At 38.5% G+C, this 16,447-nt stretch overlaps 2 protein-coding genes across 2 annotated transcripts in view; one reads left to right on the top strand and one right to left on the bottom strand.

The window, feature by feature from the left end:
* The first annotated feature begins 269 nt into the window (after positions 1-269).
* On the top strand, positions 270-7,416 carry c8a (complement component 8, alpha polypeptide). The gene is made up of 11 exons (XM_040022417.1): positions 270-473; positions 597-690; positions 1,024-1,171; positions 1,319-1,466; positions 2,696-2,885; positions 2,958-3,140; positions 4,620-4,860; positions 4,958-5,089; positions 5,212-5,369; positions 5,543-5,768; positions 7,029-7,416. The coding sequence occupies exons 1-11, from the start codon at positions 364-366 to the stop codon at positions 7,178-7,180; spliced, it is 1,782 nt and encodes a 593-aa protein (XP_039878351.1). The 5' UTR covers positions 270-363; the 3' UTR covers positions 7,181-7,416.
* Positions 7,417-14,316: 6,900 nt separating this feature from the next.
* Positions 14,317-16,447, bottom strand: part of LOC120722876 (complement component C8 beta chain-like) — a 61,437-nt gene continuing 59,306 nt past the window's right edge. Inside the window, exons 21-25 of the mRNA XM_040014023.1 lie at positions 16,201-16,329; positions 15,952-16,115; positions 15,129-15,282; positions 14,733-14,804; positions 14,317-14,603 (exon numbers count right to left, since the gene is read on the bottom strand). Coding sequence (XP_039869957.1) covers positions 14,449-14,603; positions 14,733-14,804; positions 15,129-15,282; positions 15,952-16,115; positions 16,201-16,329 — 674 coding nt within the window. The 3' untranslated portion in view covers positions 14,317-14,448. The remainder of the gene's footprint in view (positions 14,604-14,732; positions 14,805-15,128; positions 15,283-15,951; positions 16,116-16,200; positions 16,330-16,447) is intronic.

Below are 16,447 nucleotides of genomic sequence, written 5' to 3'. Positions count from 1 at the left end.
CTTCTTTTGTCCATATCAACCTCTCACCTCTCCAAGAAGAGTCATGAAATTCGGTGAGGTATCGGAAAATTTCATTACATATCATAATTTAAATAAATGGATATCAACTTTGCACACAGTGAAGGTTCAGTTTCACATTTGTAAAGTATGTCATAGAAAAAGGTTGCAATAGATGATTTTAAAAAAAGACAGAGAAAAACTTTTCTAACTGTTGTAATCGCACATGTGTTTACTCTTGATCAATCATTTACTGTGGCTGATCAAGGCAACAGTGTCAAGAGTCCCCTCAGGACCCCTTCAGGATCACAATATCTGATTTGCGATGTGGCTCTGAGTCTTTAGGAATCGCTGTTTATTTTCACTATGGGGACATTCCTTCGTTTACTCCTTGGTTTATGCACACTGCATCTGTTTGTCAGTTCTGACACAATTGTTGACGCATCCAGGACGCCATGGACAACAGCTAAAAACAGGTACAGTATTTTTCACCTCACCACTTCTTGCATTTACACCTTAATAGCTTTTATTTATCATATCCCATGCACAATGGGATTTACAAATGGAACTAAGATAATAATATTAATTATGTGGGTCAGGAGGGCCAGAGCTGTGAACAAACCGACACCTATCGACTGTAGACTGGGGAGCTGGTCATCTTGGACACCATGTGACTCCTGCACAGACAGAAAGGTGATTATGCTTTTTTCACTAAACATTTAAATATGATTAATGTTTATCACAGTGCTTGGTATGGCTGGCTTGTGCAATACTTTGCTACTGCAACTTTCTTCCAAACACTGACATTTCACAGTTTGTTTTGCAAAGTAACTCAGATCACATCAGGAGAGTCAATATAGTGGGCCGTGGCTGTACTCTGTCCCCAATGTTCCTGGAAGCTCTCTTATAACTTTATAACTCATCAATAAATATCAAATGTTGTACAATTTTAATTTTACGATTCTTCTACTATGAGCATGAATGGATGAATTCAGAGAATTTAACTCATTTTGAACTTGGTTTTAGTTCAGTTTCCGATACTTAGAGAAACCTTCACAGTTTAGTGGGACTGAGTGTATTGATATACTCTGGAGGAGGGAGATGTGTCCCAGATCAGCCACGCCGTGTCTGGTCCCAGATTACTGCGAAGAGAGCTTCACCTGCAAAGAAACAGGTAAGGACCATCTACGACCATTCAGGCAACAAATGCTGAAGGTGATTTCTCTATGTCTTTTCACTAACATGCATGGCATGCTGCAAGCATTTGTGTGTCAGGAAGTCAATTCTGATAAATGTGCGTCCTTACTTACTTTGTTTCTAGGGCGTTGCATCAGCCGTTCGCTTCAATGTAATGGAGAGCCAGACTGTGATGATTTTTCTGATGAGGATGGATGTGAAAATGTTAACCAGAGAAACGACAAGTGTTCCACCCTCATACCGATCCCTGGTGCGGAGCGTGGCACGCAAGGGTGAATAATGTGCTGTGATGAATGCACATGCACATGTAGTTTACATCACCTATGGAAAGTTGTACAATATGGGACTTCATTAGCAGTCAGTGGCATCTCAGTGGCCACAGCCATCTTTTATATTGTCTATTGTTATGCCTTGAAACTGGCATACTGCTATGACCCTGGTGAAAGCCACCTTTCAGTATTGTTTGGCCTGCTTGTGGCCTAACATTTAAATGATTAAAATGCATTTATAAGGTTTTTTTGGTGCATAAATGTAAAAAAAATAGGTAATTTTAGCTCATTGCTAGGTGGTTGCCAGGCAACATGACACTGTACAATTTATAATTCACCCTTTATGGATATAAATGTGGTAAATTGTGGTAAAATAAAAATAATGTCACGTTTTTACAAAATATTCTAGGTGCATGAATGTGAAAAACTACCCAGCAACATTTTACCCATGCTGCTAGGTAGTTGCTAGGCAACACGATGAAGCATAATTTCTGCTATTGATTAAAACCTCAGGGGCCTAATTTTTACCTGTGCGCCAAGTTTGGTGGCTCAACTCCTGATTGTGTAGGACGAGTTGGTGGCTAAAGAAACAAACATGCAAACAGAGATTTTCTGTATTATACTAAGATTTATTTATTTATTTTTTAATCACAACCAGTAGCTTGAGGAAAATGGTCACTCTAAAGTTGTCCTTCCTTTTTGTTTTGGATAAAGATGTGGATTACCATTCACTGAACCATTAGCTTATTCAATTATCTGTAAACTAATTAAAGAAAAAAGAAAAAACACATGCAATGCATATCAGAAACTGACATTTGACTGACATGACTAGAGCTTCTCCTAGCAGTCATAGGATGAGAAGCAAGGTGTACATAACATAGAGAGATAGACAGCCATTCATATTCCCACTTGTGGACAATAAACCTATCCCTTACTCTGGACTGTGAGAGGAAGCTGGAGCACCCAGAGAGAACCTACGCTGGCATGGGTGACATGCAAACTCCACACAGAAACTTCTGCCTGAATTTTAACCCAGGACCCTCTTTCTGACAGGCACCCCTGTGACCCCCCCAAAACAAAATACTTTGCTCCAGAAACAGTTTTAGCTCCAAAATGCCGGTCCAATTGAACCTTTGATATGCATTTATATCACACTATTTCTTTGTCTTGAAAAAGGATAAATCTGTATCTGAATGTAATTTCTTAATTTGCACTGTTCTTCTTTCTTGTAGCTATAATGTTTTAAGTGGAGAATTAATGGATCATGTACTTGACCCAAGATATTTTGGAGGAGAGTGTGAATATGTCTATAATGGCGAATGGAGAAAATTCACGTATGATGCATTCTGCGAGAACCTGCACTACAATGAAGATGAAAAAAACTACAGAAAACCATACAACTACCATACTTACCATTTTATGGTACTGTAATGTTCTGATTTTTCGTTTTATTTTATTCTACAAAAATATTTTAACGTATCTAACCTGTTACAGGCCCAAGCATCATCAAAGGGCTCTTCTGAATATTTTGATGACATGCTGAGCCTGCTGAAAGCAAGGAAAACAGTGTCATCGTCCAACAGTGGCTTCACATTTGGAATCTACCATGTGGAAGTGGGACTGGGTGGCAGCAGTGAAAATACATTTCTCAGTAACTTAACACAGTTTGAAAGACAGGTATATTCTTTTCACCCGAATATTAAAATGTTTTAAATGAAAACAATTACTGTTGATATTGTTGTTAAAATATATTAATGTTAATTATTTGAAATCACTGCTAATTCGTTTTTAATTTAGCATTAAATAATTTAGAGTTAAATAGCTTATTTCTAGCTACTGAGGCTACCAGCAAATAATTAACCTATGGCTAACTAGATTGTTTATAAGAGGTGACATTCAATCCAACTGGCTTGAGCTAGCTAGCTCAACAGGTGCCTTAAGCTAAGAACTCTACCTAGCATTAGCTTCAGTGGTCAAACAAGAATATAGTGTCAGCAAGATTGTACAGTACTGTGTGGAACTATTGAGCTCCTCTTCACTTCTTTATATTTTGGGATTAAAATGGTAAATATGTCAATTAAATGTATACAATTCAAATCAGTCTGAAAGTCAAGATTTGGTATGACTACCATTTGCTCTTTAACATAGTCTAAACTCTCTAAGCAAGATGTCTTTGAGTAGTTTTCAGGAATAGTTCCAGGCTTCTGGAAGGACGTTCAAAGGAAAATGATCAAAATTATCCCACACTGCATCAGTGATGTTAATGTTCAGGCAGGCATGCCATCAGGATTCTGGTTTTTAATGGACCAAAGTAGTTTGGGCTGATCCAATTACAGAAGCACACGCATGTACAAATTAAGAAAACAATTCAAAAGCTATCATTATTATTTTTGGCTGTGAACTGTGAAGACCAAAGTAAGCGTTCCATTCATTTAAATGTGAGATCCAAAGTGTAATTAAGGAAATGTCATCTTATCCATATGGTTTCTGTCATATTGGTGAGACAAAGCAAGAAAAAAAAAGAGACTGAGTGGTGCACTCTTTGAACCATGAAATTGTTACTTAGGTCAATGTGAAACTGTCTCTTGTGACTGGTCAGAATTCACATATGTTATTATGTTATGTTATATTAAGACTGTGTGTTTGGGATCATTGTCATGCTGAACAATGAACCTGTTACCTATCAGATGCTTCCCAGATGGCATTGTGTGGTAGCTCAAAATATGAAAGTACTTGTCTGTGTTCATAGTTCCATCAATTTCAACAAGATCCAAATGGATCTAGTGAAGATGCATCTTTCAGCTCCGCATATTTTGCTGGATTTTTCTATTTCTTGGGAAGATAACTTTCAGACATCGTTCATCTGTGTAGACTTCTTCCTCTAGTTTTTTTTTTTTTTCAGGACAAACTGAAAAAGTTATCAGCTAAAAGTACTTTGGCAATCACCTGATTAGTAAAAAAAACCAACAACAACACTATTTTATGTTCAACCACAAGGTTCAATGGAGCACCTTGGGTTCAAGTCTGGCCCAGACCCCTTTGCCACAGAAACAAAATATAAAGAACTGAAGGGTGGCACATTTTGTTTCTTTGTATATTTGTTGTTTCACATTCAAAGTGCAAAATCTAGTTGTTATATTGTTTTTTCCCCCTCAGGATTTAGGTTTCATTTGGCTTAATTCAGAAGTGCAAACCGCTCGCTTCAAGATGAGAACTAATAAGCTGATGCTTCATGAAGATTTCTATGTTTCACTCATGGAGCTCCCAGAGGAATACGACTTTGGGATGTACTCTCGCTTCTTCAACACATTTGGCACCCACTATATCACAGAGGGAACTATGGGTGGAACCCTGGAACATGTCGTGATTGTCAACAAAACAACACTGAGAAACCTAGGTACTGGAGTTTTCCATTTTGTAATCAGAGTACCCTACCACATTATCACATGCGATGTAAAGTAACCCTTGTTTTGTGTTTTCCCCAATGTTTACAGATATTAACGCTGATGAAGCTGGTTCATGCTTTGGTGCCTCGTTTGGTTTGAGTATTCCAGTTGGCAGCAGTGCAGCAATAGAGCCCAAGCTGTCAGGGAAATTATGCAACAAAGGCGGACATTTCAATGAAGGTGAAAAATGGAAATTCTGTCTTTATCTAAATTAACTAGTTAAATTGCTTTATTTGTAACTTTTTTTCATTTCTTACAAAAACAGGGTTATAGTTTCTTTTGATTTGTTTTTGTATGCACAGATAGAAGAGGTAGTTCAGCTATTATTCAGGACGTTGTCACAAAAGTAAGGGGAGGAATCACAGACAGCAGCGCTGGTCTGAGCGCCATCAGGAACCCTGACATGTACCGGAAGTGGGGGTTCTCTCTTAAATATAACCCAACACTCATTGATTATGAGGTAACTCAGTAAAGTAAAATTATGTATGAATCAAGATGAATTATATATCTTGCTCTTCAACAAATGTTATAAATCTGAGTGTCATTTATCTCAACACACTGCTGACATCTTCTTGTAATGAACTTTCCTCTTTCTTCTCGTCCTGTCTCTGTCCCGCATGCCCTGTAAACTAGATCATGCCGATTCATGAGCTTGTACGTATCAGCACAGCTGCTGACCACGTAGGTGACAGACTGGCCAACTTGCAGCGAGCCATTGATGAGTATCTGCAGCAGTTTGACCCGTGCCGCTGTGCCCCCTGCAGCAACAATGGGATTCCTGTCCTCTCAGGCATGTCTTGTAATTGCATGTGTAGTTCAGGCTACCAGGGGTACGCCTGCGAAGAGACCAACCGAAGAGGTGAGAAGAAGAAACAGGAACAAGCTGAACATGTTCAAATCACACACAGTATTTCAAAAGACATTAGAAACAAGTAAAAATACAACTGTGACAAATATTGTAGTCGTAATTTTTTAACATTCAGCAGACAAGCTTCACTTGTATATGACCAGTGTTGGTCAAGTAACTTGAAAATAGTAATTAGTTACTAATTACGGATTACTTCTTCGAGAACGTAATCCTGTTACTTTAGTGATTACTTATTTTCAAAAGTAATTAGTTACTTTATTACCTAGTTAGTTTTTTAAAAACATGATACACAACTGAATAAAGCAACAGACCTTTCAGCCCAATTCTATTTTCTGAATAATCCATCATATAAAACTGAATCAAATGAAAAAGTCTCTTTTAAAACCTTGTTTTATTAGTTTTAATCTTTTAACTTTATGCACATTGCATCAAGCAAAAATTAAATTATATATAACATTATTTGATTTGAAGGAATTTGTTTAACATTTAAACCTATTTTCTGCATATTCCATCATATAAAATAATTTTTTGTGTTTACACTCACTTTTTCAAATAGACGCAAGTAAAACACTGCAAAAAATAAATAAAATCAAAGAATTAGTAGCACTAAGTCCTGTTGCTCCTGAATCTATTTTCACCTCTTTAGCAGGAGAAACAAACACAAACAAAGGACTAGAACAGCAACCTGGGCATCGTAGAAATTAATTTGATAAACTAAACTGAAACTAGAACACAAATGAATAACAAAATACAATAAAACTTAAACACTGGGTCACACGACCCAGTACTGTGACTGTTGTGTGGCTCCATGGTGTAGTGGTTAACACATTCACCTTAAATCCAAAAGCTCCCCGGTTCCAGAAGGGAAGCAAACACAAACCCAGCCTCAGGAGGATCACAAGGTAATGTGCGCTTAGTGCCAGTCATCAAGCCCAGTTAGATGGCAGGGTTGTGTCAGGAAGAGCATAAGGCACGCGATCTTTGCCAAATCAAAATGTGTGGCTCCATCTGCTGTAGTGGCCCCTTGGAAAATAGGGAGCGGCTCCTCTTTACTGCAGACTGTTGCCTTTTGTAGCCCAAAGCAACATAATAGCTGAGCTAGAGTGAACCGACTGCGGTGATAGTTCTCCACTGATTCATATTCATATTCAAATAGTCATCTAATCTGTTGTTAGTGAAACTCAAAAATTTAGCTGTTAATGGATCTACACCCTACAGTTCATAATCAACACCTTTAATTTTTATCAACAGAATCCAAGGCAGATGGATCGTGGTCCTGCTGGGGGGCCTGGTCACCCTGTACATCGAGGAGGAAGACCAGGACACGAGTGTGTAATAATCCTCCACCTCAGAATGGCGGAGCCACCTGCTTGGGCTCTGCTTCTCAGACTTGGCCCTGTTAAACACAAGTTTCTTTCAGATTGCTGAGTGAAGATGTGTTAACTACTTAGTGAGCATTTTTTGTATTCCTTTGTAAACATTAAAGTGCTCACAAATAAAAGAGAAAATCGGAATTTCTGTATTTCCAAATAAATGTATGTTTATGCAGATTTTGTGTCCAGTCTTTGTACCCGACCATTTTCACAGGAAGGTTTTATTGTTTGCTGAGCCACTTAACACTGACCTATGAGTCATTTAAGCAAAAAAAGACACCTAACTCAAGGGATGAAACGGTATTAAAATTTAGGATGAAAGAACAAAATTTAAATGATAAATTAGGCACCCTACTGTTACTGGCAGCCTGTCACAAAAACATTTAATTTGTTCTCTTTTCTTTTGTTTAATTATCTTTCAATTTGATGAAGAATATCAAAGACAACACAAGTTGAGAGGCATAAAATGGTATTTTTGCACCAACAAGCTGATTCCCAAAGAGTCTTTAGCTGAAAAATTGCCATAGCTTGCCACAGTGTGCAGTGTGTCAATAAAAAATTTGAGGAAACTAAACAAGTGGAGGAAAAATGAAAAAGTAACTTGCCTGAAAGACTATCTACAGCAAATGAAAAGTATCTGAAAGACATTTGATCCTCACCAATGAGAAATGGTTGTTACCACTGTCCAAACTCTGTTTTTGCCTTACATACTGTATTTATTATGATCCTTTCATATGTTTCAATAAATCTCTGCACCTATTTTCCACTGTGGGGTGTTTTTTGGCTCAGGAGGTAGAAGCAGATCATCTACCAAATGGAAGGCTGGGAGTTTGATCCTGGACTGCTCCAACCTGCATGCCAAAGTATCCTTGGACAAAATGCTGAACCCCAAATTATTCCAAATGGTTCCATTTGAGTGTTAATGTTTGTGAGTGTTAGATAGACTTGTAGTCAAGACCGCCTAATCCGAGACCAAGACAAGACCAAGACCAAGTTGAGACGAGACCAAGACCGAGACCGAGTCGAGACGAGACCAAGACCAAGACCGAGACAAAAAAAGTCTTTAAACTGCAGCCAGATGCTATTCTATATACATATGCAGGACACCTTAAACTAGTTTTTTAATTAAGCAGCAAGGCAGAACAAAGTCGGGCCTGTATCAAGACACAGGGACTAAACCCCAATTCAACCAGACCCAAAACTGATCTGGAATTAAAACAGGACTACAACAGTAACCAAGACAGAACCAGAATCAGAACTAGATGATAGTAGCACTAAAAATCATCATAGACCTGCACTACACTTATTTTTTAATTCTACCAAAGTACAATATTTAGATTGAGAAAAGTTTATATAATTATTTAGCCTCGTTGTGCAAACAAGCCTGCATAACTTAATAAATATAGAATTTGAAAAGTAACAAATGGTATCTAAAAAGAAACACTAGGTACGAGATACATGTTCTGATGAGTTTTGGCAAACAACCATTTGACTAACATGTGTGTCTCTACGGTGGCCCCTAGAGACAAAGCACGTACAAACTCCAAAACACTTGCAAAATCCAAAACACTTACAAACTCCAAAACACATGCAAGCTCCAAAACACTTACAAAATCCAAAACACGTGCAAAATCCAAAACACGTACAAAATACAAAACACATGCAAAATCCAAAACACGTACAAAATACAAAACACGTGCAAACTCCAAAACACGTGCAAACTCCAAAGCACTTACAAAATACAAAACACGTGCAAACTCCAAAACACGTACAAAATACAAAACACATGCAAAATACAAAACACATACAAAATCCAAAACACGTACAAAATATAAAACACGTGCAAACTCCAAAACACGTACAAAATACAAAACACGTGCAAAATACAAAACACGTGCAAAATACAAAACGTGCAAAATACAAAACGCCTGTAAAATCCAAAACACGTGCAAAATCCAAAACACGTACAAAATCCAAAACACGTGCAAAATACAAAACACGTGCAAAATACAAAACACGTACAAAATCCAAAACACGTGCAAACCCCAAAACACGCGCAAACTCCAAAACACATGCAAATTCCAAAACACAACGGAAGTGCTCCAGGACGCTAGGGGCAGTGTTGAGCTTTTGTTACCTAGTAACTACACAAGCCAGGAAGTACCAATGACCGGATTTGGGGTCTGCAGCCTTAAAGGCCGCATTTTAAGGCCGATTATGTCACAGCGACACGACGAAGACTGTCCCAATTCAAAGGCTGCTCGAAATGCGGCCCTCAAATGCGTCCTTAATTTCCCTGAATTTTAAGGATGGGTCGGTGTAGCCTTCATGGCCCAACATATCCCAGACTTCATAGCGCGGCGGTGGTGTGGATAATTTTGCCAAAAAAGAACGGCGGGAGCGGACGAAGAGTAAACTTTCAGAAGTAAGTACTGAATATTATGTCACTTATTTATGCGCAAATGTTTTTATAATGAAGAACATTAAAACATTACTGTTGGCAACATGTCGGGAAAGTTATGTGACATTAGCGACGTTTGTACTAACTTGGTTTTAAAGCCTTTACTTCAAAATATTCGCCGTTCAATAGCTGACTTTAATCTTACAGAGAATGTGATGATTTTATGCGTAATTAAAGTCAGTCATGTCAGTCAGCTGACGGTTCACTCGTTAAGCTGAAAGAAAGATGCTTTAATCACAGGAGTCACACATGTGTCCACTGTACCATCTGGGAACTCTTCTTGTTTAGCACTCGTAATGACACAAACACTAAATCCTCCTTCTCTGGTGCTGTTTTGTAGCAGTGTGTACACCTGAGACTGTCACCTGTCTGTCTGTCCTGCACTCTCTCTCTGTTTCTTTCTCTCTGATTGTGTAATAAAAGTATGAACATGTATTTATAAGTCACACTTGTGTTTGAATCCTGCAGCTTATCACACATTTGATTTCTATGTGTGACACGTGCAAGTTGTCCAGAGTGAGGACAGACTGAGGGACCCACTGCTGCACATCATCTGTGAGGCTTTGCACCCCTGATGATCCACCAGGACAATCTCAGCAGTATGTGAGGAAGAGGAGGAGGAAGAGCCAGCAGCGGCTGACAGATGGAGAGAATAGACAGACTGTTCCCTGTTTGTGAAGGACTGCTAGAAAAGTTTAAAATAACTAATTGTCTGTCCTGAATCAGTCTTATTAGGTAATGTTCAAATAATTTTTATCATTCCCGTGTTTTCAGTGTGGGAGAAAGTACTCAGGGCATTCAGGTTACACACTATGAAAGGCAGCAACAAGTTTAATGTTCAGAAACCTAAAGTATGTATCAGCAGCAGAATGGAACTAAAAATAAATGTTTGTTTCAGTTCTATGAAGCTTTGAGTATTTTGGATTAGTAGCACTGCTGTGTTTGTTGCATCATATTGCTGTAATTGTTTATATGCTTTATATATTCTGAGGTAAGTTGATCTATAGTGTTACATCATATTCTATAAGGATGTTATGTGTTTGTATACTTTCTGCCCAGTTTGACCCATTTAGCAGAAGTCAGCCTGTTTAAGGCTCTGATATCTATTCTGTATGACTTAAAGCAGTTATGACATGGTCTGATTTTCTCACCCAATAAAGGAATATTTAATACATCAGTCTACTCTTCATTTTATCAGAAACTGTTATCACAGCTTGTACATTTTCTTTTTACACATGTATGTAAGCATTGAGCCAAATTTAGTAATGCCAACATACTGAAGGAACAACATTTGTCTCTTCTATATGATACACCTATATATGCACTGTCAATATACATTTTGAACCAGCTGCAGATGTCAGAGTAACAACTGACTGACCCCCACATAAAGTGCGTTACAGTAGTCCACAGGGGAAGAAATAAAAGCATGGATCACGGTTTCAAAGTGCTGCCTAGAAAGAAAAGATTTCACTCTTGCCAGTCGCCTTAAATGATAAAAATGGACTGGTCCAACTTAAAACCTTGGGCAGTAACAACAGGTTTAAAATAAACCTCCAGGGGTTCCAAATGAAAAGAAGAGGACTCACAGGGGCCACTGGGTCCAAACACCAACAAATCTGTTTTCTTTTCATTCAAATTTAAAAAGTTTAGAGCCAACCAAGCTTTAATGTCATCTAGGCATGTCAAGAGAGGTTTTATTCAGATGCCATCCTTCGGCTTCAGTGGCAAATAAATTTGGCAGTCATTCCTATATACTTGTCTTTGAGTGAAGATTTAAGGTGGTAAGACATGTAAATAACTGCAACTTGAATCTGTACTGAAGCTCAGTATTTGACACAGAGTTCATGTTCACTGCTGTAATAGCTAATAATGACTAATATAATAACCATAATATTGGCCATATTATATTTACATTACCAAAGTGATATGACTTTAGTCTTATGAACAACATTAGCTAATTGTTATTTACTAGCTAATCTTAAATGACTGTTCAGTACAGAAATGAAGCCCAAAAATCATGTTTTACTGTCCTGTGGTCTCAGCCTCAGATACTTATCAAATCACACAAAGCTCTTGTAGAAACAAACAAACAAATGAAAAAAATATGTTCTCCTTCATTTCTGTCAAAAAAAGTTGTATGACACGTTTCCAGCTGTTAGTATCATGGTTGCTAGGCAACCTGGGAAGCGCGACGGAGACTAGAGCCCATGTGTTTGCAACAAACTTGCCGTTTATTTTGCAAATCGAGCTCAACACTGCCCCTAGCGTCCTGGAGCACTTCCGTTGTGATTTGGAGTTTGCATGTGTTTTGGATTTTGTACGTGTTTTGGAGTTTGCATGTGTTTTGGATTTTGCATGTGTTTTGGATTTTGTACGTGTTTTGGAGTTTGCATGTGTTTTGGATTTTGCATGTGTTTTGGATTTTGTATGTGTTTTGGAGTTTGCATGTGTTTTGGATTTTGTACGTGTTTTGGAGTTTGCACGTGTTTTGGATTTTGTACGTGTTTTGGATTTTGCATGTGTTTTGGATTTTGTACGTGTTTTGGATTTTGCATGTGTTTTGGATTTTGTACGTGTTTTGGATTTTGCATGTGTTTTGGATTTTGTACGTGTTTTGGAGTTTGCATGTGTTTTGGATTTTGTACGTGTTTTGGAGTTTGCACGTGTTTTGTATTTTGTACGTGTTTTGTATTTTGCATGTGTTTTGGATTTTGTACGTGTTTTCGATTTTGCACGTGTTTTGGATTTTGTATGTGTTTTGGAGTTTGCATGTGTTTTGGAGTTTGTACGTGTTTTGGATTTTGCACGTGTTTTGGATTTTGCACGTGTTTTGTATTTTGTAGATGTTTTGGATTTTGTACCTGTCTTGGTGTTTGCACGTGTTTTGGATTTTGCGTGTGTTTTGTATTTTGTACCTGTTTTGGATTTAGTACCTGTCTCGGTGTTTGCACGTGTCTTGGATTTTGTACGTGTTTTGGATTTTGTACGTGTTTTGGAGTTTGTACGTGTTTTGGAGTTTGTACGTGTTTTGGAGTTTGCATGTGTTTTGGATTTTGTACGTGTTGAGGAGTTTGTGCGTGCTATTTGGAATTTGTAAGTGTTTTGGAGTTTATACATGCTTTGTCTCTAGGGGCCACCGTAGTGTCTCACCTGCTCTTGTTCCATCTCTGTTCTGTCGTCATTCTCTCTCTCCCTCTCTGCTCCTCTCTCTCCCTCTTTGTGCTGACAATCAAGCCAAACACCAACATCATCAAATATACAGTTGAAACCAGATATTTATGTACTCTTCAGATAAAAACACAAACACTTTTTTAATTGTAACATCAAATCACATGGACTCTACTAACCCATCAGAAGCTTCTTTAGCTCAGAATGGAATCGTCTGGAGTTTTCTTATTAACAATAAACTTAGTGTATATGTACTCCTAAATTTGATGAAAGTGATTAAAATAGACAGCTCCCTCTTTGTATTCTGACATTTAACGAATTCAAAAGATATTTCAACATTTATTTATCTAAAACAAAAGTTTACTCTAAATTGATGTTTAACAGTAAAAAAAAGTTTTTATGTTTTTTCCATAAAGTGTATGTAAATATCTGGTTTCAACTGTGAATATACTGCTGTGTATTGAAATTCCTCTTGTTTTGCATAGATATACTGAACAACATCCAAAGCATAATATATAAAATAACATCTACCTGAGTTTTTTCTTTGAAAGAAGCTCCTTATGTCCATTGTTGTGTTCATCAGTACACAACTGAAACCGATTTAGAGAGTTTGTTTAGCCGTGGAGGGTAACAACTGAAAATATGAAATGTAAGCTAAGACTAAAAAATCAGCATTGCTGTTCGGCTTTTTATTTATCCATTTGTTGATTCACTCGAAGAGCAAGTAACGCAACCAAGTGATCAGTTTGATATCAATCTTTTGTGATACACCGTCATATTTACATTATTAGTTCAGTACGAATGATTTGCTTTGGTACCTGGTCAAACTTAAGCTCTCCTCTGTCTGCAGCAAATTCGCAGGCAGCAGCTTCTCCCCCCTCGCTCACATGGGTGCTGCGCTCAGTCGCCTAGTGCCTGAGCTCGGATCATACCAAAATTAGGGGGAATTTACGACGGTGCGCTCTGTGCTTCGTGTGTTGTTTTTGGGCTTAAGCCCAGTAAGCCCCCCCCCCCCCCCCGCTCCGCTGATGGTTGACTCCAAATCTCCCGAACACTATGTCGATTTGAGAACGCAAGACCGAAACAGCGAGACCAAGACCGAGACCAAGACCACGTAAAAGTGGTCTCGAGACCAAGACCGGTCTCGAGACATCCAACTCTAGTGTTAGACGTAGAGAAAAGTGCTTTCATGAATGGATGAATGAGACATGTTGTAAAAAGCTTTTTGAGCGCTCAAGTATGGCAAAAATAAATAAATATATATACTTTTATTTTTTAAAAGCACTTTATAAGAACCAGTCCATTTACCACTTCTCTCCTTGTCTTTTGGCCTCCACTGCAGAATGACCACGCACCCCAGCACCTCCAGCACCTCCAGCACCTCCAGCTGCACAGTATTGTACTTTTGTGAATTACTTTAAATCTGACGGTCGAATCTTGTTAACAGAAGCTAAGTATCTGAAACAGGTCGGGATAAAAAATACAAAGACGAGGCCTAGAATCAAGACATAATCCATTGGGGTTAACATTTTTTTTAATACTTGCATAGCGAGATGAAGCATTGTCAAGGAGAATCATCATGTCACACTGGACAGTCAAATACAAGACAAATGTACCAGACACTGAACATCTCTTTTATAAATCTTTATGGCATCTTTGACAGGGGATTTTAAAAGCAGGCAGTAGACTCTTGCTGCAGTTCTGTGCATGCCCTGCCTCCATTGCTGGGTAGAGGGTTGTTGCACTGTCGACTTCTTGTCTTTTGCCCCCCGCTGCAGGATGACCACGCACCCCAGCAGCTCCAGTTGCCATCAATGGCTATTTCTGTCAGAACGGATCAAACCATACCTCATGTCAGTGTCTCAGCACACTTAGTGGACATAAATAAAACATATACAACACTGTTACCAGATTATTATTATTATTGTTATTATTTTTTAAAGTTGTCTTAACCTTTTTTCCTATTAGTGATCTCACAGGCTCTTCCAGTATAGCCAAAAGGACACACACAGTCACACTTTGTACCTGTTAAGAAGAAAAAAAGATATTTCCTTCACTGTCACTATTTGCCATCACTATAATCATCACCAGATATCACATTTAGATTGTGTTTCAGCTGAAACTTAAACAAAACAGTAGAAAAATGGGATTGCACTAAGATGTTGCAATTACTTCTTGAGTCTTTGATGAAAGACACATCCTTATTACATCAAAGTAAAGCTATCATAATTAACTTATGATACAAAGTAGTGCATTGAGTGTTCTGTGAATAAATGATGGAGATGGAACAAAGGAATCATTCCATGTTAATAGTTGTTGCTCAACAACAACAACTATCCTCTGGGTTACCTTTCAGAACAGCCACTCCATTGTTGCGACAGGGAGCACACCGGCATGGACTAGCCTCTGCCAGGTACTCTGACAGGGCTCTCTTCAGGTTTCTTTTCAGGACAGCATGCTGGGAAAAGTCTCTGGAGGTCACCAGCTCATGGAGTGGCCGTGTCTAATAAGACATAAATACTGTTTTAAATCCAGGATCTTTTTACTGTCCAAATAAAATTCTCTCCTTTTTTTGTACTGAGCTTACTGGGAAGCTCCACAAGTGCTGAAACCTGACTGTGCTGCAGCAAGGCAGCCTATTTGTCTTTGGCACACTTGCTATTTGGCATCATTTTGTGTTTGCTCTTGCCATTGATCAGCTCGGTTTGTACTTTGCCTCTGTGTGATTGTGCCAGTGCTTGTCATGCATCAATTAGTGAGGTCAGATGCTGTGTGGATAATTCCATCACATTTTTGAGCTGAAGCTGAGAAATATTTAAAAAAATGAACAAAATGAACTATTTACTGCATTCATGTAAAAAAAAAAAAAATAGGCAAAAACAAACACACCCATTGTAGAGTATTATGTGTGGGACTCCAGCATGTAGCACAGCCAAAATAGAAGCAATAGACAGAAAAACTGCAATAGGCCGAGGCTGCTGGGGGGTTCCCAGGCTGGCTACTCTTCCTGAGCCTGGCTCTTCCTTGCTAATAGAAGTTCATCTGATTGTTGTTGTTTTCTTTGTTATTTTAGTATCTTCCCCTTACAATAGAAAGCACATTGAGGCGTCTGTTACTGTGATTTGGTGCTATATAAATAAAATTTAATTGAACTGAAATGAACTGAACTCACCGTTTGGCGAATGAAGTCAGGGTTGAACCGCACACCTTCACCCCATAGCCTCATTAGTTCAGGGGTGGGAAGCTTCTTGGACAACAAAGCAGAGACGGATTCGCTACTTCCACCTCTTACGATAGCAACAAAGTCTTCCACCTCACTGTCAGTCCCTTTCTCCTCTGGAAAGAGACAAATTACTTACTTAAGCTTATTTGCTCAATGTAAGACAGACTGACAGAACTATGATCAAACAGGAGACCCCACCTCCCATCTCGTTCAGCAGGCCATCACAGGATCCTCCGTGAAACCCCACTGATAAATAGATACCGGCTATGTTTGCACCAACCTTTAAACCTGCCTGTACGCAGTTCTTGTAGTCTTCTAAAGAATATTCTGGGATAAAGAGAAAAAAACCCTCAGAGACCGCTTCTTTCACGGAATAAAGCAAAGACTAGTTCAAACAGTCTTAAAGTGTTGACAGCTTATTTCTAACAGTAACGGTCTAGGATTT

The sequence above is a fragment of the Simochromis diagramma genome, unplaced genomic scaffold (assembly GCF_900408965.1).
Source record: "Simochromis diagramma unplaced genomic scaffold, fSimDia1.1 OVJJ01000205.1, whole genome shotgun sequence".
Taxonomy (NCBI): Eukaryota; Metazoa; Chordata; class Actinopteri; order Cichliformes; family Cichlidae; genus Simochromis; species Simochromis diagramma.
Note: the sequence above shows the minus strand (reverse complement) of the source record. Positions and strands in the feature narration are given on the sequence as shown.

Coding starts and splice junctions, on each gene's coding strand:
- c8a (XM_040022417.1), top strand. CDS start 364: ATGGGGACATTCCTTCGTTTACTCCTTGGTTTATGCACACTGCATCTG. Junction 2,886..2,957: donor ACCATACTTACCATTTTATG/GTACTGTAATGT, acceptor AACCTGTTACAG/GCCCAAGCATCATCAAAGGG. Junction 3,141..4,619: donor TAACACAGTTTGAAAGACAG/GTATATTCTTTT, acceptor TTTCCCCCTCAG/GATTTAGGTTTCATTTGGCT.